Source organism: Engraulis encrasicolus, unplaced genomic scaffold (genome assembly GCF_034702125.1).
Source record: "Engraulis encrasicolus isolate BLACKSEA-1 unplaced genomic scaffold, IST_EnEncr_1.0 scaffold_661_np1212, whole genome shotgun sequence".
Lineage (NCBI taxonomy): Eukaryota > Metazoa > Chordata > Actinopteri > Clupeiformes > Engraulidae > Engraulis > Engraulis encrasicolus.
Window position 1 is genome coordinate 1,724 of NW_026945985.1, and position 21,964 is coordinate 23,687.

At 45.1% G+C, this 21,964-nt stretch overlaps 1 protein-coding gene across 1 annotated transcript; it reads left to right on the forward strand.

Annotated features, from left to right (window-relative positions):
- Nucleotides 1-11,537: 11,537 nt before the first annotated feature.
- On the forward strand, nucleotides 11,538-16,157 carry LOC134444684 (uncharacterized). Its single transcript, XM_063193914.1, has 5 exons — nucleotides 11,538-13,350; nucleotides 14,201-14,325; nucleotides 14,512-14,623; nucleotides 14,897-15,091; nucleotides 15,493-16,157. The coding sequence occupies exons 1-5, from the start codon at nucleotides 11,538-11,540 to the stop codon at nucleotides 16,155-16,157; spliced, it is 2,910 nt and encodes a 969-aa protein (XP_063049984.1).
- The last annotated feature ends 5,807 nt before the right edge of the window (nucleotides 16,158-21,964 follow it).

The following is a 21,964-nucleotide window of genomic DNA, read 5'->3' on the forward strand; positions in this document are numbered from 1 at the left end:
CCTCATCACTATTTTCGTATTGCTCTTTGTTTTGCCCCTCATGGTATCGTGTTGTTTGATGCTTTTGGTATTTTATTGAAGAACTTGGATTCACACTTGATTGATCAGCGTTGGAAGGAATCTGTGTTTGTTATTCTACTTTTAATCTTACTTTCACTTTTGACATCTCTGAGTGTGTGTGTGTGTGTGTGTGTGTGTGTGTGCATGTGAGTGTGTGAGGATCTGTGTGTGTGATTGCAGTGTGTGTGAGAGGATCTGTGTGTGTGACTAGAGTGTGTGCGTGAGGATCTGTGTGTGTGATTAGAGGAGGGAACTGACTCAACAAAAAATGACAAGTGTTTGAAGAAATTGAATTAGTCAATCCCCTCAGGCTATAGGTGTGTGTGTGTATGTGTGTGTGTGTGTGTGTGTGTGTGTGTGTGTGTGTGTGTGTGTGTGAGTGTGTGTGTGTGTGTGTGTGTGTGTGTGTGTGTGTGTGTGTGTGTGTGTGTGTGTGTGTGTGAGTGTGCGTGTGCGTGTGTGTGTGTGCATGTGTGCGTGCGTGAATGTGTGTGTGTGAATGCGTTTTCCTGCAGGAGAGCCATGACTCATCAAGTAACTGCAGCAAGTGTCATCAAGTGTCTACTGAGGAAATTGAATGAATCAGTTCCCCCTGGACACATTAGTGTGTGTGTGTGTGTGTGCGTGTGTGTGCGTGTGTGTGTGTGTGTGTGCGTGTGTGTGCGTGTGTGTGTGCGTGCGTGTGAATCAGTTCCCCCAGGAAGACATTCGTTACCGCAGCCCGGCTTACTGTTTAACGCAGAGCACTGTGTGTGTGTGTGTGTGTGTTTGTATCTCTGTGTCACTCTGTGTGTGTGTATCTATCTATCTATCTATCTATCTATCTATCTATCTATCTATCTATCTATCTATCTATCTATCTATCTATCTATCTATCTATCTATCTATCTATCTATTTATCTATCTATCTATCTATCTATCTATCTATCTATCTATCTATCTATCTATCTATCTATCTATCGATCTATCTATCGATCTATCGCTCTATCGATCTATCTATCTATCTATCTATCTGTCCTTCCTGCCCCTCTCCTCTCTCGTCCTCTATTACTCTATGGTTCATTCAGCATCTACAATGAAAACAGTAAATCAAACCGACAGAACTGGGAACACTGATGAAGGGCTAGACCCGAAACGTTTGTCCCCTGTCTGTCGGTTTTATTTACTTTTTTCGGCTTTGTTTAATACAGTTTTTGATTCTGCATTCAGCTCCAGTGTGCGACTCCTTTTTTCCTTTTCATTATACTGCTCTTGGAATTACGCACAGAGCGATACGCTCAGTGGTAAGGGGCCTCCACACACTGACAATTCCAGTTACTCCGGCACTCTGGCGCAGAACTCCCATACTGCCTTTAGTTCTACACAATCGTTTCGATCTCAAAGACGAGGCGAGGATGACTCATAACGTCCCAAGATCATGGGCCCTGTGTCATAATGGCCAAGCATTCCGATCTTTACAGTTTCTCTGTCCAATCAGAGAGCAGGGCAGTGTATCATAATAGCCAAGTATTCTGCCCCCTACGGAATTTACAATAGGCAACTCCCCAGAACTAATCTCACTTGTGATTAGGTCTGGTGTCAACCAGGCAAGGGACGTGCAGCGTCAAACTTCTAAACAGGGACTGCTCAGAATGTCAACTGTGTAGTTACATTGTAATAGTTTCTATTTACTCTCAATGAATAGTTACTGGTAGGTTGCTTCTAGGTTCCAACGACTCTTCTTAAAATATACGAATAATAAATCGTACTATTGTGGGTACAACGCCCAGATAAATATCGACTATAGTGACCCATGTTACAAAATACTTTTAATCTCAGTCTGGTGTTAACCAGGCAAGCGTAGACGTGCTATGAACCATGAATGGTCAATGTCACCACATAACAGCTGAGCAACAAAACAGATCAGAGCTCTACCGCAGCCGACATCCCCCGAGATCCAGAGACATCGGAGGTGGTGCGCGGCCCGGGGTTGTATTGAATACAGTGTGTGTGTGTGTGTGTGTGTGTGTGTGTGTGTGTGTGTGTGTGTGTGTGTGTGTGTGTGTGTGTGTGTGTGTGTGCGTGTTTCTGGGCGGGCTGTGTGTGGAAGTGTGTATGACAGATATAAATAGGCCTTAGCTCTGGCCCTGAGAAATTATCCAGCTTGCAGATTTCACATTTACTCCAGATTCAAGCACCATTCATGCGCTCTATGTGTGTGTGTGTGTGTGTGTGTGTGTGTGTGTGTGTGTGTGTGTGTGTGTGTGTGTGTGTGTGTGTGTGTGTGTGTGTGTGTGTGTGTGTGTGTGTGTGTGTGCTTGCATATTTCCACATTTATTTCTAAAGGTCTGCATTTGAGAGCTATTCACTCCAGTGCAGTTGGCCTTTTAAGCGAGAGAGAGAGGCGGGGGGAGAGTGGGAGAGAGAGAGAGAGAGAGAGAGAGAGAGGGAGAGAGAGGTTGTGTGTACAGTCGGCCTTTCAAGCCTCAGATACCACGAGTAGTGTGTGTGTGTTTGTGTGTGTGTGCGCGCATGTGTGTGTGTGTGTGTGTGTGTGTGTGTGTGTGTGCGCATGTGTGTGCGCATGTGTGTGTGTGTGTGTGCGTGCTTGCGCGTGTGTGTGTGTGTGTGTGTGTGTGTGTGTGTGTGTGTGTGTGTGTGTGTGTGTGTGTGTGTGTGTGTGTGTGTGTGTGTGCGTGTGTGTGTGTGTGCTTTCAGCAGTGATATACTACTATCTGCATGGCCTGCAGTGAGACAGTCTGAAGGTCGTAGTCCCCCCATACTCAAATAGCGGCCCGCGGGGCATCTATTTGTGGCCCTCGAATAATTTTGAAAAATTAAAAAAAAAAAAAAAATTTTTTTTTTTTTTTTTTGGTCCGATCGCGCTGCCGGCTCTTATTTTGAAATCGCGCCACAGACGCTAGGAAGATGCGTGCCGTGTCTCCGCCCCCTCAATCAGTTTCTCCCTGCAGGCGCCAAACAGAAGTGACTATGAGGGTGGCAGAGGCTGTTGTGAGGTAGACTACAGAAGGGAAGGACGGTAGAACTTGTAAATAAATTATTTACAAAGTTCTCTTTGCCTCGTTTTTGAAAGTAATGGTCCACATTTCATTGCATACAGTGTGTTAGGACTTCGAATTGGTTTAGCACTAGCTGTAGCTAGTTGCTAACACAAATTAAGGCAAATTGTGTTTGAGCTCTGCTGGCAGCTAACTAGGGGTAGCCTACTTAAAAACGAATTGCTTGATAAACTTTTCACACTTTTAAACAGTCCCCAAATAGTTCGTTTGGAAAGCTAAGCCCCTCATAAGATTTCAAACAAAGTTATGAGCAACTTGATTATTTATTATTGGCTGTTGCATTTAATCAACATTGCATCAATTTGCCATTTCTTGTTGGCAAAACCTGTTGTCCTCCTATCTATGTGTCCTCTTTGTTGAGTCCATTATTGCATCTGATTCTCATTATGCATGTGAGAGCTGCATAAACAAAGTCATAATAAGCAACATTTGTTTGAAAAGTGTTATCTTCAGGCTTATTGGTTTTCTCACTAAGAAATAAATGTTTATGAATGTAGTCTGCAAATATAGGCTAATCTTATGTCATTTAAAAAAAATACTGAAGGGTGGGTGGCAATGACAGCAAGGCAGGCACCTCACCCCACAGTGCTCCAGAAAAATGCAGGCCCTTTATGAGAGAAATGTTCTCCCATCCTGTCACTGGAAACTAAATATCTGCTGTGGGTGTGAGTGCGTGTGTTTTGTGATTACAAAGGCCTTATCATTTATTTTTTTTTTAAATAATATTTTTGGTGGGGGTTGTGTCGTGTCAGCCCGGCCCGGCCCGGCCCTTTATCCATCATTTGCATTGACGTCACAATATTACGTAATCGTTTTTGCTGGACGGCAAAAGTACACATTCGTACATAGGAATTATGCAGACGAAGACAACTTTGACCATAAAATACCAAAGAAACACGTAGTTCTTGTATTTTTTAAAAAACGGGATATGTACCTGGCGTTATCAGGCTAGGTTGGCCACGGTGGACGTGTTAAAATCATAGATTTATTAAAATGTATTCTGCTCCACTAGGTGGCACAACGGGGACGAGCGGTACGGGAAACTGGGAGAAGAAGAGAAAGTTGTTGCTTGCTTCCAGCCATGAACTTACTCTGCCCGCGATGTATTTTTTTTATCCCGTGTTTATTTTCTTCAGTTAAGTTGTGAACTTAAACCAAACCTCTGCATTGGCAAAATACTAGCACCTTAATGCACCGTTTCTTCATTGGTGGCTGGGCACCGCGGCTGGCATCCTCTCGTGGCATGGCACAGGTAAGATAATGCTGCTAACCTAACTTACTACAAAACGCACGGTACATTTTGTGTCAGGCATTTTGCAAAGTGGTCTTTTGAAAAGCATATCTTTTCATCTCGGATGTATCTTGTAGGTTAACTTGGATGCGTTTCGTTTCATCCAAGTGGATTTCATTGTTGTTTCAGCCACGTCTGCCCAATGTATCTATTGTGAAATATAATTCTATATCTTCATCTTCTGTTTACATGTCCAATGTTAGGCCTACATGTTCATTTGTACCGTGTTTCTTTTTTATTATTGACCACTTATGCTACCAGTCCACTGTCCTGTCTTGCACTTTCTGTCTGTCTGTAAATTGTCAGTCCTGTCTATGTCCTGGCATGGTAGAGAGAAAACGTAGGCTAATTTCGTTTCCCTTGTATGACCATGAAGAAAGTGACAATAAAAGCTGACTTGACATATACCTCAATGTTTCAAATCGGTGTTGCATTACATTGCACATGTAGAAACACATAGGACAGAATGTCGGTTACATACTTTGATTAGTTTAAGCGTAAATAAATCATTTGAAAAGATGACATTCACAAGAGAAAGAAAAGCACAACAAACCTGTTATTTATCTTTAATGTTTTTATTGTTTTGTAATAACAGGTTCATCAGTCAGGTGGTCAGCACCCAAACTAAAACCATGAGTCATGGTGGCCAGGATGACGTCCAAGAATTGCATCCCAGCAGCACAGGTAAATACATGACTAGTAAGTTGGGATGAGTGTTATTTTCTGACATTTTACATCACATTTTAATTCAGACAATATTGCCAAGGGAGTTAATTGTTCAGTACTGTACCGGTACATTACAAATGCATGGCTAGATTAATTTAAATAGCATGTTTGTCTTTTCTTTTTTTTTAATTAGATGGGGGAGCCAACAGGAAGGTGTCCAGAGAGGCTTCTTTCGCTTGGTCTTTGCCACAGCACCAGGACCTCGCCATCAGTGATGCTGGTTTCCTCATCCATCGGGCCTACTTACATTCCTCACCTGATGCACTGATCACCTGTACCAGTTGTTGGAGTTTTCAGCACGGCTCTAAATTAACTTTTTTCATCACTAGCCAAAATGGCTAGTATTTTAATATCCAAACATACCGGTACATTACATAATGGGTCAAAGTACCAAGTATGTTTTCTTTTCTACCGGCCAAACTTAATTTTCCCCAGCATTTGGCTGGTGTGCGCCTGGTTGTCATTGATAGTGAGTAGTTGTGATAATAAATAACTGAAATGATGAAGTCCATCCAGACATGTCTTGCTTATTTTATTGTACTAATACAACAACGTAGAACATTTTCTGTGAAAGTGAAGTGAAAGCCCAACTGGGAAACTCCAACTCCCATTGACATTGTGACACAGCACACAAGTGTTCACTGCACGAAATTGCATTTATGCTTCACCCGTGCAAGGGGGCAGCCCCCAATGGCGCCCCAAGGGAGCAGTGCGGCGGTACCATGCTCAGGGTATCTCAGTCATGGAGGAGGATGGGGGAGAGCACTGATTACTTAACTCCCCCCCCACCAACCTGGTGGGTCAGGAGTCGAACCGGCAACCTTTGGGATACAAGTCTGACACTCTAACCGTTTACCCATGACCGCCTGTCAATCTTCAGTCTAGTCTAACTAATTATATTGTCTCCACTAAATGTATATCTTAGGTGACATGGGTATACTAGTATGGGGATAGTGCTGTATGTAAATAATATTAACCCATTTTAGCCGGCACCTGCAAAAAATGCCAGCTAATTGCCTATGCCCTTTTTAAGAAAGGTGCCCTCATCCTATTAAAAAAAACAAATAACTAAATAAGTCTCTGAAGCACATACAAACATGATATGAGTTTTAAAAGCCAAGACCATCCTCTTGGAACAAGTTAATTCGGCTCTAACATACCCACATTTTTAATCTAAAAAAATGTCATGCCTGAATGCTGTGTCGCTCCAGGCACCTAGGTCAATATAACGTGTACACAGCATCCAGCATCAATGGGTTGACTATTACAGGCCTAGTTCAGATAACCATTTATTAATATAAATAAGTACTTGCACGTCTATTGTACATGTCCACCCCAGAATAGATATCCCCTCCCATCACCTACATAACCTTGAAATGTATTTGTACTTTGTGTCTAAAAATAAACTACTACATTGAGTTGGTGTGATTAAGAGGTTGAAATCGGCTAAACTTGGCTTGGTGTGCTGGACCTCTGGCTCTTCCATACATCCAATCTGTCATGACATCAGATCATCGCTCTTCTCGTCTGGAGAAACAGAAAGATAACACTTAGCTGACACTTATCCAAAGCAACTTCCTTACTCACAGTGAATTGCTAACTGACCCTGCAGCATGGGGCAAGGTGCCTTGCTCAAGGGCACAGCCTGGATGGGAGGGAGATGTGTAGGATGGGATTTGAACCTGCAACCCTCCAATCTTAATACCACTTCCCAAACCATTAAGCCGCTGATGTGTGTGATTTCAGAGGGCAGACAATTTGGATGACAACACAACAAAGTGGTGCACTTTATAGGCCTATTATTGACAAGGACAACACCAAGACTGGTGTGCCTAAACATGTCATAAATAGGCCAGCATGGATAAGGATAATGGACTGGCATTTCATGACAGCATCATGCTGGAGAGTAGGCCTAAGCTACTTGGGAAATCACCGCTAGAGATGTACACATGGTTTATTTTTACATTTGAACCTTAACAGTATGAACGTCATAGCCGTGCTATTTCACCAAGAGCTTTATGAATTCCGTGTTTACGTTACAGCCTGCAATATCTTAGCATACGTCCATCATAGCGTAATGATGCTGCTAATTAATTAACGTTAATCATGGAAAGCATCTTACATTGACCTCACAGAAAAAAGCCATTGACATTGCACATTAGACTTAAATTAACTAGCGTTCACGAATTAAGAGACGAATGGTGATATAAAGGATGGCAAATGAGAAACTTACCGTGGTGCTCATCCAGGCTACTCGAGTAGCTTGATGGTTTTCCAGTTGGTTGCCGCGATTCACCTCAGCTTCCTCTTTTTATTTTGAGATCCAGTGAAAAGTCACGCCTGGTTTGTAACCCTATCTGTTTTTGTAACAAACAGCACCATGTGTGTTTACGGTGTTTAGTTTATCGGTGATCTAAGTTACTTTATGAGTTACTAAACGTTGCGAGTCCCATAGGAATCCATTCATTAATGCAGCACTCTGCCGTCCTCTTGCCGTCCAGTGGCCGTCCACTAGAACGTTTGACGTCACATGCAAATGATGGATAGGGAGGAATTTTGAAAAACTGGCCCTCGGGGACTTTTAATTGAGTACCCCTGTCGTAGTGTGTAAATAACTGGAATGGTGTGATGAGAGTCTATATGCATGAGTTTGTGTATCCATGTGTGTGTGTGTGTGTGTGTGTGTGTTTTGTGTTTGTGTGTGTGTGTGTGTGTGTGTGTGTGTGTGTGTGTGTGTGTTTGAGTTTGAGGTTGTCTGATTGTGATGGGGTCAGGCTGATGCTACTGTGTGCGTGTGTGAGTGTGTGCGTGCGTACATGCGTGCGTCCATGTGTGTGTGTGTGTGTGTGTGTGTGTGTGTGTGTGTGTGTGTGTGTGTGTGTGTGCGTGCGTGCATGCGTGTGTGTGTGTGTGTGTGTGTGTGTGTGTGTGTGTGTGTGTGTGTGTGTGTGTGTGCGCAAGGGAGGATCTCAGCTGATGACAAATGCTGACAAGCTGTCAGTCACAGCTGCTGTCTGGATGCCAGTGCTGACGCTGAGATCAAAACAACACACACACACACACACGCACACACACACACACACACACACACACACACACACACACACACACACACACACACACACCCTTACGTAAGCACACATCCAAGTGTCATACACAATATAAACATGTGTTCTTATAAACATCAACACACATAGTCGTGTGTTCTTATAAACAGACACATATACTACATACACAGTGTCAATACACAGTCTGCCCTTCCCCAAGAGGCAGGGTCACTGATTATACACGAGGATGGATGAAGAAACAGCCAACGCCTGTGAACTAGGGGTCGACCGATACAGGTTTTTTAATGGCCGATGCGATACCGATTTTTTTTCATCCGATACCGATACCCAATATTTGGGGCCGATATGGGTAAAAAAAGGTTAAAAAAATGACAAATGTTCCAGGTCTCAAGTTAAAAATAAACATTCCTTTAACATTATCAAATTGAGGTAGAAATTGTAAAACCCACTCTAACAATCAAGTAATGTCTAATAATCAAGTAATAAAAAAAATTAAGTGTCTTGGTGCATTTAAAAAAATTCAGAATGACATAAAATAATAAATATTGCGTATCGGCCAAAACCACACGCGTATCGGCCGATACCGATACACTTAAAATATGCAAATATCGGCCCGATACCGATACCGATATAAATATCGGTCTATCCTTACTGTGAACACATACACGCACGCACACACACACACAGGGATAGAGAGCGAGAGAGAGAGATAGAGAAAGAGAGAGAGAGAGAGAGAGAGAGAGAGAGAGAGAGAGAGTCATATGATACAGTTCTCCAGACTCCATTGCCCATGATGGAGGGAGTAAAGTGCCCATGATGGAGAGGTAAAGTGCTTTGCTGGCCGGCTGTCTGCGTGTCGTTTCAGTTCATCCATCCATCTCTGCACTTCTGCTGTGTTGTAACCACCGAGCTGTATGGTATTGGAATACTACCTCATTGTTCACAGTAAAACAATAATAAACAAGTCTCTCTGACTTAGGCACTCCAAATTAAATGAAAACAAAGGCTTTGTTTTACAGTGATATGCCCTTAGCCCTTAATATGGACTTACTGTAGATAATAAAGACAGCTTAAATTGGAGTACCTTAGTCAGAGAAACTCCTCTCTCTCTCTCTCTCTCTCTCTCTCTCTCTCTCTCTCTCTCTCTCTCTCTCTCTCTCTCTCTCTCTCTCTCTCTCTCTGTCTCTCTCTCTCTCTCTCTTTCTCTCTCTCTTTTGTTGAAGAGCAAAGTGTATTAACTACTGCATCTGAAATACAATAGGGCCTACTAGAGCACATCTGTTTCATCGATCTGTCTCCACCACTCCTGTCTGCTTGGCAGTGTTGTGCTGGATGCTGTGAGGTCCATGCATGTGTATCATTGTAGGAGCCACATTTTAAGTTGATTTTCCTTGCACTCATATTGTCTTGTTTTTGTGGATTTTGTGAGAGTGCGACCCCTTTAGGTGGAGAATGGTGCCACCTCAATAAAAGAGATGCCAGCTGCGCATGACGGGAGGAGAGCAGGCCGCAGAGACACAATTCTTGACCTCGCCCGCTCGAAACACCTGCCTGACACGCTCCTGCTTAACTGTCTTGCAGTTGTAAAATAATAGACTTTATAATTTCTGCATCTCATTGCATCTTTTGTTTGTATTTATTTTTATTTGTAATAAAACCGGACACATTTATGGATGAAACCTTCTCATTGGATTCTTGAAACCATCTCATTGGATTTTTGGGTGCGAGTCAGAATATTGCAAAACCTGCCTTCTCAAAACTGGTTAAAAACGGACAGGAATTTAGGACGGCTACAGGAAAAGCCAGAAACTGTTTTTCTGCCAGTACATTTAGTCAAGAATTTCTGCAACATTGGATTACTTTTGGAACAACTTTGGAACGTGGACAACGAAGCAAGCATTGGACTGCGCGTTGAAAGGAAATTGGATCTCGGCGTGCGCGCCAAACTGGAACAAAGGACTTTGGAGAGAACAAAGGACTCATTACGCACGGGGTATGTACGGCGAAATGCCAGGAAAATAAGAACTTTTTCGTTGGAAACAATTTATTGGATTATTCTAAAGGAAGTTTTGTTCGTGTTTTTGAAGAAGATTTTTTCGTTATAGCCGATTTTTGTAATTAATTGACGGCCAAACAATTGAAGCGGCAAATCGCCTACAGTTTATTTTTGAAAAAAGCCGACGTTTATGTTTGAGAAGAAAAGGAAATGTTTTGAAGTTTATTGGACACTGAATTAACTGAAGAAAAGAAAATCATTATTTTTGAGACTTTTTGGAACTCTATTTTTGAAAAATGGCCGAAAAATTAAATGAATCACAGCCACCTGTTGCAAGCATGGAGGAAGACGCCGTGGCGCGTATAAGGAAGGCAAGGCAAGGCAAACTGTCTCACATAACCAGGAGAATTAACTTCGTGAATGACTTAATAGCAGACAATGCAAGTATTGATGAGGTCAAACAAAATATGACGAAGTTTAATGAGTTTATGGAAGAATTCAAAGCCTTGCACGCATCATATGCAGATATGTTGGATGAAACTACACGCATGAAAGATGAGGAAAACTGGTACAAACCGAAGCTTGCAGATATTGCTGCTTTTATTGATAAAGTCTTTGATTGGATAAAGTCTATCGAAAACTCTAACACCCCTGACGCAACTGAAGTGACTTCGTCAGCCAATGAAGCACGAGCACCTGCCCTACTAGTTCCCGACAAAACCCAGCTAGAGTTGGATTTAGATGTGCGGTCGCATAGGTCCAGCGCTTCATCAGGCAGGTCTCATACGTCCACTCGATCACTGCGCATTAATGCAGAGGCAGATAGACAAGCTTTACTGGCCGAAGCATCCAAATTGCAGCAAAAGCACGCACTCGAGGAGCAGGAGTTATTGCTGCGCAAGCAAAGGGAAGCGCTTGAGCTTAGCGTAAAATTGGACGCATCGAAGGCAAAAATTAATTACTTGAAGGCTGCTGAAAGGAACCCATATGGCCCCATTCCTTTTGATTTAGACCCAGTTCATACATCTGTGGAAGGAGGAGCATCACAAACTGCACTCAGTGAAGAGCTAGAAAGTTTAGTTTCCTTTCTTGACACCCCTTCAGTGAAACCTAAAACTGATGCTGTTCATGTCCCTCTGCTTAATTCAGATCTTAGCATGAATACATCTCCCAATAGGCCCACTAGCAGTGACCAGGTGCACACGGCACTGCCTAGTCTCCCCTATGGTGGTGATATTAATATTTCCTCTGTACAAATGCAGCCAGCTGTTAGTTCAGCTCAAGATGTTCTGCCTATGCAGTTCCCCACTCAAACAGCCACAACTGAAACTCAGCCTATGCCACTGCAGCCACTATGGCAGCCACTACTGCCTCTACAGCCTCAGCCCCTAGCCCCTCTGCAGTCTCAGCTCCCAGCTCAGCTACAGCAGCAGTCTCAGCTCTCGCTTCAGCCTCTACCACCACATCAGATACAAGCGCCACTGCAGCCTCAGCCTCATCCACTGCCTCAGTTTAATCTGCCGCCACAGCCTCAGCTTCGACCACAACAGGCCCTTCAGCCTCACCCGCCGCCTCCACAGCCCCCGCCTCGGCCTCAGCTACAAGCCCCTCTGCAGCCTCAGCCGCTGCAGCCTCAGCTTCGACAAAGGCAGCCACTACTGCCTCAACTACAGCCTCAGCTCCAAGCTCATCTGCAGCCTCAGCCACTGCAGCCTCTACTCCAACCACAACAGCCCCGGCCTCAACCACTGCTTCAGCCACCGCAGGCTCAACCCCAGCTCCAAACATGGCCTCAGCTACAACCTCAACCACCTCAGGTTCAGCTTCAGCCCCAACTGTGGCCTCAGTTTCAACTGCAACTGCAACCGCAGCCTCAGCCCCCATTACGGCCTCAGCTACAATTGCAGCCTCAATTGCCACCTCAGCCACAGTCGCAGCTTCAGTCTCAGCCTCAGCCTCAGCCTCAAACACCCTCTACAGGTACGCCAACCTCACCAAATGACAGTCATATGATAAAAGTGTTGGAAAATCAAAATGAACTCACCAGACTGCTCATGAAACAACAGTTGTCATCCACCTTACCACAGGGCAGCATTCCGGTCTTTGATGGTCAGGTACTAGAATACAAGTCATTTATTCATAGTTTTGAAAACATGATTGAAAGCAAAACTGACAACCAGAGAGACCGTTTGCAATTTCTGATTCAGTACACAAAGGGCCAGGCACAACGACTAGTTAAGAGCTGTGAATACATGGAACCGGATAAAGGATATAAAAAAGCACTGAAATTACTGAAGGAGAATTTTGGCAACGAGTATAAAATCTCTTGTGCTTACTTGGAAAAGGCCCTCTCATGGCCTCAGATCAAACCACAGGATGCAAAGTCCCTGCAGGAGTACTCCATGTTCCTGAGGAGCTGCTGCAATGCAATGGAGGAAATGTCGTACATGGAGGAGCTGGACACGATATCCACAATAAAAAGCATTGCCGTGAAGTTGCCCTACAAACTCAGGGAAAAATGGCGCAACAAAGCATTTGAGCTACAGCAAGAACGTCAAAGCAGGGTAAGAATTTCAGACTTTGTGTCTTTTCTTGAAAAGCAAGCCCTCATAGCAAGTGACCCCATGTTTGGAGATCTTCAAGATCAGTCAGTCGTTAAAGGAAAAACTCCTGTTAAAACACGGCCCTCCAAGTCCTCTAGCAGTAGCTATGTGACTAGTGTAGCCCCTGTCACAGGAGCAAGTGCTGACCCATCTTGTCTGTTTTGCAGCTCCAAACATGCACTAGACTCCTGCCAAAAGTTCACAAAAAAGGCCCATAGAGACAAACTAAGTTTTTTGAAAACCAAGGGGATCTGCTATGGATGTCTGACCCCAGGGCACATTAGCAAAGATTGCAATAGGCGTCTTACCTGCAACGTGTGCAAACGAACACATCCAAGTAGCCTTCACATCCCAACCAAGGAAACAGTCAGTCCATCTGCTGTTAGTGTAGCAGAGTCATGTCATATAGGGGCCGGAGACCATGAGAGCATTCTCTCCATTGTACCAGTGAATGTCAAGGCAGCAAAGGGCAGCCATGTCATACAAACGTACGCTCTGCTGGATCCTGGGTCTTCTGCCACCTTCTGTTCAGAAGACCTCATGACACGTCTCAATCTCAGAGGAAAGAGAACACGCATACTTCTGCGAACAATGAATCATGAAAACATCAGTCCCAGCACATGTCATCTCAGGAATGGAAGTTTCAGCACTGGACAGCGACACATTCTACCAGCTTCCTGACACCCTGACCCAAAAGACCATGCCAGTAACCAGAAGCAGCATTCCCAAGCAAAGTGACCTGGCGCATTGGGCGTACTTAGGTAAGGTCACAATTCCCTCCATAACCTCAAAAGTGGAACTGTTGATTGGCACGAATGCTCCACAGCTACTTGAACCGTGGGAGGTAATAAATAGCCAAAATGGGGGTCCCTGGGCAGTTAAATCCGTTCTGGGGTGGATGGTAAGTCGGCCATTGAAAAGTGCTGCTGGTGCTGGAGAAAGTGTGACTGTGAATAGGATCTCCGTTGCGAGTCTGGAAAAGCTGCTAATCTCGCAGTACAACCAGGACTTTCAGGAAAATGCAGCGGAGGAAAAGACAGAAATGTCTGTCGAGGACAAAGCATTCCTTGGCATGGCGAATGAGGCCGTACTGGAGAACGGTCACTACAGTCTGAAACTGCCTTTCAGGAAGGAAAATGTACAAATGCCAAACAATAGGAAAATGGCAGAACAGCGTCTGTACAGTCTCAAAAGAAAAATGTCAAAGAATGAGCAGTTCAAACAGGAATACACTGCATTCATGACTGACATCTTTGAAAACAACTATGCCGAGGAAATCCCACAGGAGGAACTCATTCAGCCACCAGGGGCAACCTGGTTCTTGCCACACCACGGGGTTTACCACCCTAAGAAGAAAAAGCTCAGAGTAGTGTTTGACTGTGCTGCTTCATTCCAAGGTGTGTCACTCAACACTGAACTGCTACAGGGTCCAGACCTCACCAACACTCTCCTTGGAGTCATCATGAGGTTTCGCAAAGAGCCCATTGGAATCATGGCCGACGTCAAATCAATGTTCCACCAGGTCAGAGTGGCAAAGTCTGATGTTGACTACCTGCGATTCCTTTGGTGGCCACAAGGTGACACCAGTCAGACCCCAAAAGAACACCGTATGCTTGTGCACATCTTTGGCGCTGTGTCTTCCCCTAGCATTGCAACCTATGCTCTCCAAAAAACTGCCACTGACCATGAAAGCTGCTTTCCCCCTCAGGTAGCAGAGACCATCAAGCACAACTTTTACGTCGACGACTGTGCCAGGTCAGTGTCCAGCGAGTCCGATGCCATCCAGCTGGTAAGAGATCTCACTGCATTGTGCAGCAAAGGTGGGTTCCAGCTAACTCAGTGGGTGAGCAATAGTCGTGCAGTGCTGTCATCCATTCCCAAAGAGCACAGAGCCAAAGACCTTAAGTCTCTTGATCTTGACAAAGACAGCCTGCCAGTCGAAAGAGCATTGGGACTACAATGGTGCGTAGACTCAGATAGCTTCAAGTTCAACATCAACCTGAGCCAAAAGCCACATACCCGCAGAGGCATACTGTCTGTTGTCAGCTCTGTTTTTGACCCTCTCGGCTTTCTTGCCCCTCTCATTCTTCCAGCCAAGCAGCTGCTACAGGAGCTCTGTCAGGCGGGCTTTGGATGGGATGAGCCTTTGCCACAGGCCATATCAAAGCGATGGATGGAATGGACCAACAGCTTGGAGATGATCAAAGGCTTCAGTGTGCAGCGCTGTCTGAAACCAGAGGGCTTCGGAGTGACCAGGTGTGCCGAACTACATCATTTTGCAGACGCCAGTGAGAGTGGCTATGGCTCTGTGAGCTACATCAGACAGGTGAACCAGAAAGATGTAGTGCATGTCACCTTTGTACTTGGCAAGTCTAGAGTACTTCCCTTGAAAAACATCACAGTGCCAAGACTGGAGCTGGCGGCTGCTGCTCTGTCAGTCAAAGTGGACAGAATGCTGAGAAAGGAAATGCACCTTGACTTAGGGCCCTCAGTCTTCTGGACAGATAGCCAGACAGTGCTTAAGTATATTGCCAATGATCAAGCCAGATTTAAAACCTATGTGGCAAACAGGGTCTCGTTCATCCGAGACAACACAGAGCTGTCGCAGTGGAGATATGTAGGCAGCAAGGACAACCCTGCTGATGACTCATCCAGAGGGTTGAATGTTGAATGTGGTTTGCTGATGCAGAGCTGAAGAGGGCACTGATGTCTCTCCATCAGAAGAAGATCCAAGACGCCCTGCTTCCTGATGGCGTTGAATGGAGCTTTAACCCACCTGCTGCATCACACCATGGCGGAGTCTGGGAAAGGCTCATTCGATCCGTCCGGCAGGTGCTCAACTCCACTCTGCATCAGCAAACCACAGACGATGAAGGCCTTCAAACCCTGTTCTGTGAGGTGGAGGCCATCCTGAACAGCCGCCCCCTCTCCACAGTGTCCTCAGACCCCTATGACCTGGAACCGCTGACCCCCAATCATCTCCTTTTGTTGAAGACCACGCCCACTCTGCCCCCTGGAGTCTTCCAGAAGTCTGACATCTACGCCAAGCGCCGCTGGAAACAGGTCCAGTACATGGCTGATCTCTTCTGGCTTCGATGGACGAAAGAATACCTCCTCCTGCTCCAAGAGAGGCAGAAATGGACAGGCACGAAGAAGAACTTCAACATCGGAGACATCGTGCTGGTCGTCGATCCCACTGCTCCACGAGGGTCCTGGCCATTAGGAAGAGTCCTGGAGACCATATCGGACGCCAAAGGCCTGGTCAGGTCTGTGAAGTTGAAGACCAAGACATCAGTCCTTGAGAGGCCCATTACCAAGCTGTGCCGGATTCTTGAGGCTGATGACGAATCCTGATGACGGCTGCAATGATGTCACTGATAACACTAGGGAAGTAGTGTTTTATTCATTTCATGTAATTCACATACTTACCTGTACATACTTACCTGTACATAGTTACAGTATCTTTGAATGACTTATATACTTACCTTATTGGAACCCTTATTGGAAAAAAAAACATTTTGGCTCATTTTTGTTATACATTGATAACTGATTCTCTATTACTTGGCTCCTTTTTGTATATTATAAATAATTGATTCTTGGAGAACAATTAGGGGCCGGTGTGTAGGAGCCACATTTTAAGTTGATTTTCCTTGCACTCATATTGTCTTGTTTTTGTGGATTTTGTGAGAGTGCGACCCCTTTAGGTGGAGAATGGTGCCACCTCAATAAAAGAGATGCCAGCTGCGCATGACTGGAGGAGAGCAGGCCGCAGAGACACAATTCTTGACCTCGCCCGCTCGAACACCTGCCTGACAAGCTCCTGCTTAACTGTCTTGCAGTTGTAAAATAACAGACTATATATTTTTTGCATCTCATTGCATCTTTTGTTTGTATTTATTTTTATTTGTAATAAAACCGGACACATTTATGGATGAAACCTTCTCATTGGATTCTTGAAACCATCTCATTGGATTTTTGGGTGCGAGTCAGAATACTGCAAAACCTGCCTTCTCAAAACTGGGTAAAAACGGATAGGACTTTAGGACGGCTACAGGAAAAGCCAGAAACTGATTTTCTGCCAGTACAATCATGGATCACCATAATGGTCCTGCGTGTCTGGCTTGCTGTGTTGTGCTGTGCTGTGCTGTGCTGTGCTGTGCTGTGCTGTGCTGTGCTGTGGTATGGTGTGGTGCGGTGCGGTGCTGTGCTGTGCTGTGCTATGGTGTGTGGTGCGGTGTGGTGGGTATGGTGTGCTGTGCTGTGCTGTGCTGTGCTGTGCTGTGCTGTGCTGTGCTGTGCTGTGGTATGGTATGGTATGGTATGGTATGTTGTGGTGTGGTGTGCTGTGCTGTGCTGTGCTGTGCTGTGCTGTGCTGTGCTGTGCTGTGCTGTGCTGAGATGTTCTGAGATGTGCTGTGCTGTACTGTGCTGTGCTGAGATGTGCTGTGCTGTGCTGTGCTGTGCTGTGCTGTGCTGTGCTGTGGTGTGCTGTGCTGTGCTGTGCTGTGCTGTGCTGTGCTGTGCTGTGCTGTGCTGTGCTGTGCTGTGCTGTGCTGTGGTGTGGTATGGTGTGTTGTGGTATGCAGGATACATAATTCATATGCTGCAGTACAGTGCTGTCCAGCCTGCTTGTGTGTTGTGTGTCTTGTCCCAGCATGCCTGTTGTGCTTGGCTGCATGGCTCAACATGCTGCGCGCTGCTGCCTGTCTGACGTTCACTGCATGTGGTGCATGTGCTGCGTTGCCGGTCATTCAGTCCTTAAGGGGGATTCAGAGTCGCGCGTTCACGGAGGTTCTGCACAGAGAAGCAGCCACCGCGCCCCCCTGTGCAGCGACAAAACGACCCCTGGCTGCAGTACACGCATGTTTCTCCCAGGCTGAAATGTCCGTGAGCTGAGCTATGCTTGAAGACGGTGATTGGTCAATGCGCTTACGGCAGTCCGGGGGGAACTCAGCCCTGATAGGTCAGTTGTGTTCTATTCTTCTACCCTACCGCGGAGGTTTGAAGGAAAACGAAAAACACTATGCAGTGGTCTTGGCAGGAAATCACTGGAGTTTACTTGACAGGGAGAAGAGAAACTGTTTTTTATTTCAGTAGTACAACTTCCAAAAAATCAATTAGAAATATCCATAAAAGGCCATCATGGAAATGATATGTTTGTAGTGTGGTAGTAGCAAAGAAGCCTCTTTGTTCTTTTGTAGTGTGGCAGCTAGCTCATTAAAACAGGGTTCGCTAATGTCCTGTAGAGTTTGAATGGGTTTGGCTGACAGTTGCTAAGCTAGCTGTTAATTAGATAGGCTATCTATTGTATTTAAAAATGGCTTTTGTTTCATTTAACCACCTCAACTGTAAAACATGAATAAAGAGAGAATCTTGTATGCTATCATCCATATCTAATTACGCCACAACTTTTTAAATTAATAGCAAGAAGCCTCTTTGTTGATTTGTAGTGTGGCTAGCTAGCTTCTAAAACAGGGTTCGCTAATGTCCTGTAGAGTTTGAATGGGTTTGGCTGACAGTTGCTAAGCTAGCTGTTAATATGGCCATTAGATGTATTGTATTTAAAAACGGCTCTTGTTTGGCATTTTAACCACCTGAACTGTAAAACATGAATAAAGAGAGAATCTTGTATGCTATCATTCATGTCTAATTACGCCACAACTTTTTAAATTAATAGCAAGAAGCCTCTTTGTTAGTGGTAGAATTACGTTTCAGGTGGCTAGTCAACTAGCTTTGAGTTTGTAATGACTGATTTAGCTGGCTAGCTACTACTAGGCCCCAGGTGTGAATGGCCATTCATGCTGTCTATTGTCTTTTAAAATGGCGTTTGTCTTGCATTTAATCTCATGTAGTACTTGACCAAAAAGAAACTGATGTTGTACCATCTAATTATGCCCCAACTTTTAGAAGTAGGCTACTAGTGGAATATTACGTTTTACATAGCCAGCTGGTTAGCTTTGTGATTCATTCTAGGGACTGGGCTCAACTGAATGAGTTAGTTCGCCCCCTGTTGTCACGGAGGTGAATTGACGTCATTAAAATCTCAGCGGGAAAAAAAACACCACGCCCTTTCCTGCATGCGCACGCAGGGCGACTATGAGGAATACACATCCCGCTGACAGTACGTCCATGCTGTACCCCAAGTCAGCACAGCATGACTATGTATCAGGCTTTAGATCTGGGGTCTGTTTTGCTTTCTTCAAGCCGTACCTGTTCTCGGTTGTGTGTTGCTTTGTTCAAGCCGTACCTGTTCTCGGTTGTGTTTTGTTTGGTTTAAGCCGTACCTGTTCTGGGATGTGTGTTGCTTCGTTCAAGCCGTACCTGTTCTCGGTTGTGTTTTGCTTTCTTCAAGCCGTACCTGTTCTCGGTTGTGTTTTGCTTTCTTCAAGCCGTACCTGTTCTCGGTTGTGTGTTGCTTTCTTCAAGCCGTACCTGTCAGCATTTCAGGACCGTCTTGAGGAAACGTCTGTTTCTCCAGTTGACCTTAGACTGCTGTTGTTTAATTTCGGCTTCAATACATGTTTTCACAGGCCTTGTGTGCGCCTCCTTTTTTTCCATTATCTTGAGCATTTGAGGACCAAAATTGGGGAGAGTTTCATGGTGGCGGCTGCTGGGGTCAGACATTATAGGAGTCCACAGAATGCATTGGGAGCAGTGGGAGTGGACTTAGGCGGGTCTGAACTATGGGGATCGGGATATGGGTCTGGAATATGGGGATCGGGATATGGGTCTGAACTATGGGGATCGGGATATGGGTCTGAACTATGGGGATCGGGATATTGGTCTGGAATTTAGGGATCGGGATATTGGTCTGGAATATGGGGATCGGGCAGGACACGAGTCTGGAATATGGGGATCGGGCAGGACATGGGTCTGGAATATGGGGATCGGGATATGGGTCTGGAATATGGGGATCGGGATATGGGTCTGAACTATGGGGATCGGGATATTGGTCTGGAATTTAGGGATCGGGATATTGGTCTGGAATATGGGGATCGGGATATTGGTCTGGAATATGGGGATCGGGCAGGACATGGGTCTGGAATATGGGGATCGGGATATTGGTCTGGAATATGGGGATCAGGATATTGGTCTGGAATATGGGGATCGGGATATCAGTCTGGAGTATGGGGATCGGGATATTGGTCTGGAATTTGGGGATCGGGANATGGGTCTGGAATATGGGGATCGGGATATTGGTCTGGAATATGGGGATCGGGCAGGACATGGGTCTGGAATATGGGGATCGGGATATTGGTCTGGAATATGGGGATCAGGATATTGGTCTGGAATATGGGGATTGGGCAGGACACGAGTCTGGAATATGGGAATGAGGACATGAAAAATGTGAATCTTTCATGGGGCCCAACCTTTCTGGCGGCCCCCTGGCCTGGAATATGTTAGAGATCCTGTGACCAATGACAGCTGTTGGCAGCTATGGTTTATAAAAGCCTCCTTGCTCAGTGGTCTGTCCTGTTTCGGTCCATGGCCCCTGAGTGTATGTGTGTGTGTGTGTGTGTGTGTGTGTGTGTGTGTGTGTGTGTGTGTGTGTGTGTGTGTGTGTGTGTGTGTGTGTGTGTGTGTGTGTGCATGTGAGGCCACTGAGGGCCAGCTGGTGGAGCAGATGCCACAGAGCTCAGACCATGAAGGGCCACTGCCACCGACACACACAGGCGCACACACACACACACACACACATACACAAAACTCGGACCACGAAGGGCCACTGCCACTGCCACTGACACAGTACACCCCTAACACGCCAGTGATGCTGTTATAATAATAATAATAATAATAATAATAATAATAATAATAATTAAAGCCGCGAGCGGCGATGACGGGCCCTCGCACCTACGGTTCAAGGCCTATCGTCCCAAATCCCGCCACATCCTGCCCAAAACAAAAATGGAGTCTCTACGACGTTCGGTTCACGAGATAAAGATATTTAAGAACTCCACTTTTACTGCAGTTAATTTGCCTACCACATGGTGGCGCTATATCAGGTTGCCATAGTAGGCATATAGGAAAAGGATTATATTCATTATATGCATGAACACGTGCAATTGCACTGTTTTAACAACACTGCAAACTAAAATTGTGGCCAACTTCCTGTTTCACTAAGAGGTCCAATTATCTCACTTCCTGTTGGGCGTGGCCATGTCACTGCATGACATTTTTTGTTTGTTTTTGTCAGATACACATCCATACAAATTTTGAAGTCCGTAGCTTGAACTTCATGATGAACCCGCCCCATAGGCCAATGACTTAAGGGGGCGCTACAGAGCCCATGTACGGATTTAGGGGCGGGGCTTGTTTGGAGAAGTACTTGCTGCCCTACCAAAAACCTGTGCGAAGTAACTTTGAAAGATATGCATGGCAACCCCCATAGAAAGGGCACATTTTCTGTGATTTTTTCACCAGAATTCATCAAGCCGCCATCTTGTTTTCTTACAACATATTGAAAATTCCTTCACAAAATATCATCTCCAATGCCTTAAGATCATTTGCAGTTTGGAACAAAACCAAACAAGTGTACGGTTCAGGAGGAGTACTTCAAAGTACATGGTATGACAATTTCGTTTTATGTCAAAAGTTGAACTTCAAGTCCAATTACCTCACTTCCTGTTGGGTGTGGCCATAGCCTTCTGTAGACTTTTTTGCTTGTCTTAGGGTGATACACACCCAAAAAAAATTTGGAGTCCGTAGCTTCAACTTTATGCCTGTCCGGCTCCATAGGCCCAAGACTTAGGGGGGCGCTACCGAGCCCATGTGCTGAATTAGGGGTGGGGCTTGTTTGGAGAGGTACGTGCTGCCTTACCAAACACCTGTGCGAAGCCATGTTGAAAGATATGCATGGCAACTCCCTCAGAAAGGGCACAGTAGAAGCACATTTTCTGTGATTTTTTCATCAGACTTCAGCAAGCCGCCATCTTGTTTTCTTACAACATATTAAAAATTCCTTCGCAATATATCATCTGCGATGTCTTAAGATCATTTGCAAATTGAAACGAAACCGAAAAAGTGTACCGTTCCGGAGGAGTACATCAAAGTACATGGTGTGACAATTTTGTCGTATGTCAAAAGTTGACAAAAGTTCAACTTTAAGTCCAATTACCTCACTTCCTGTTGGGTGTGGCCATGGCATCTCAAAGACTTTTTTG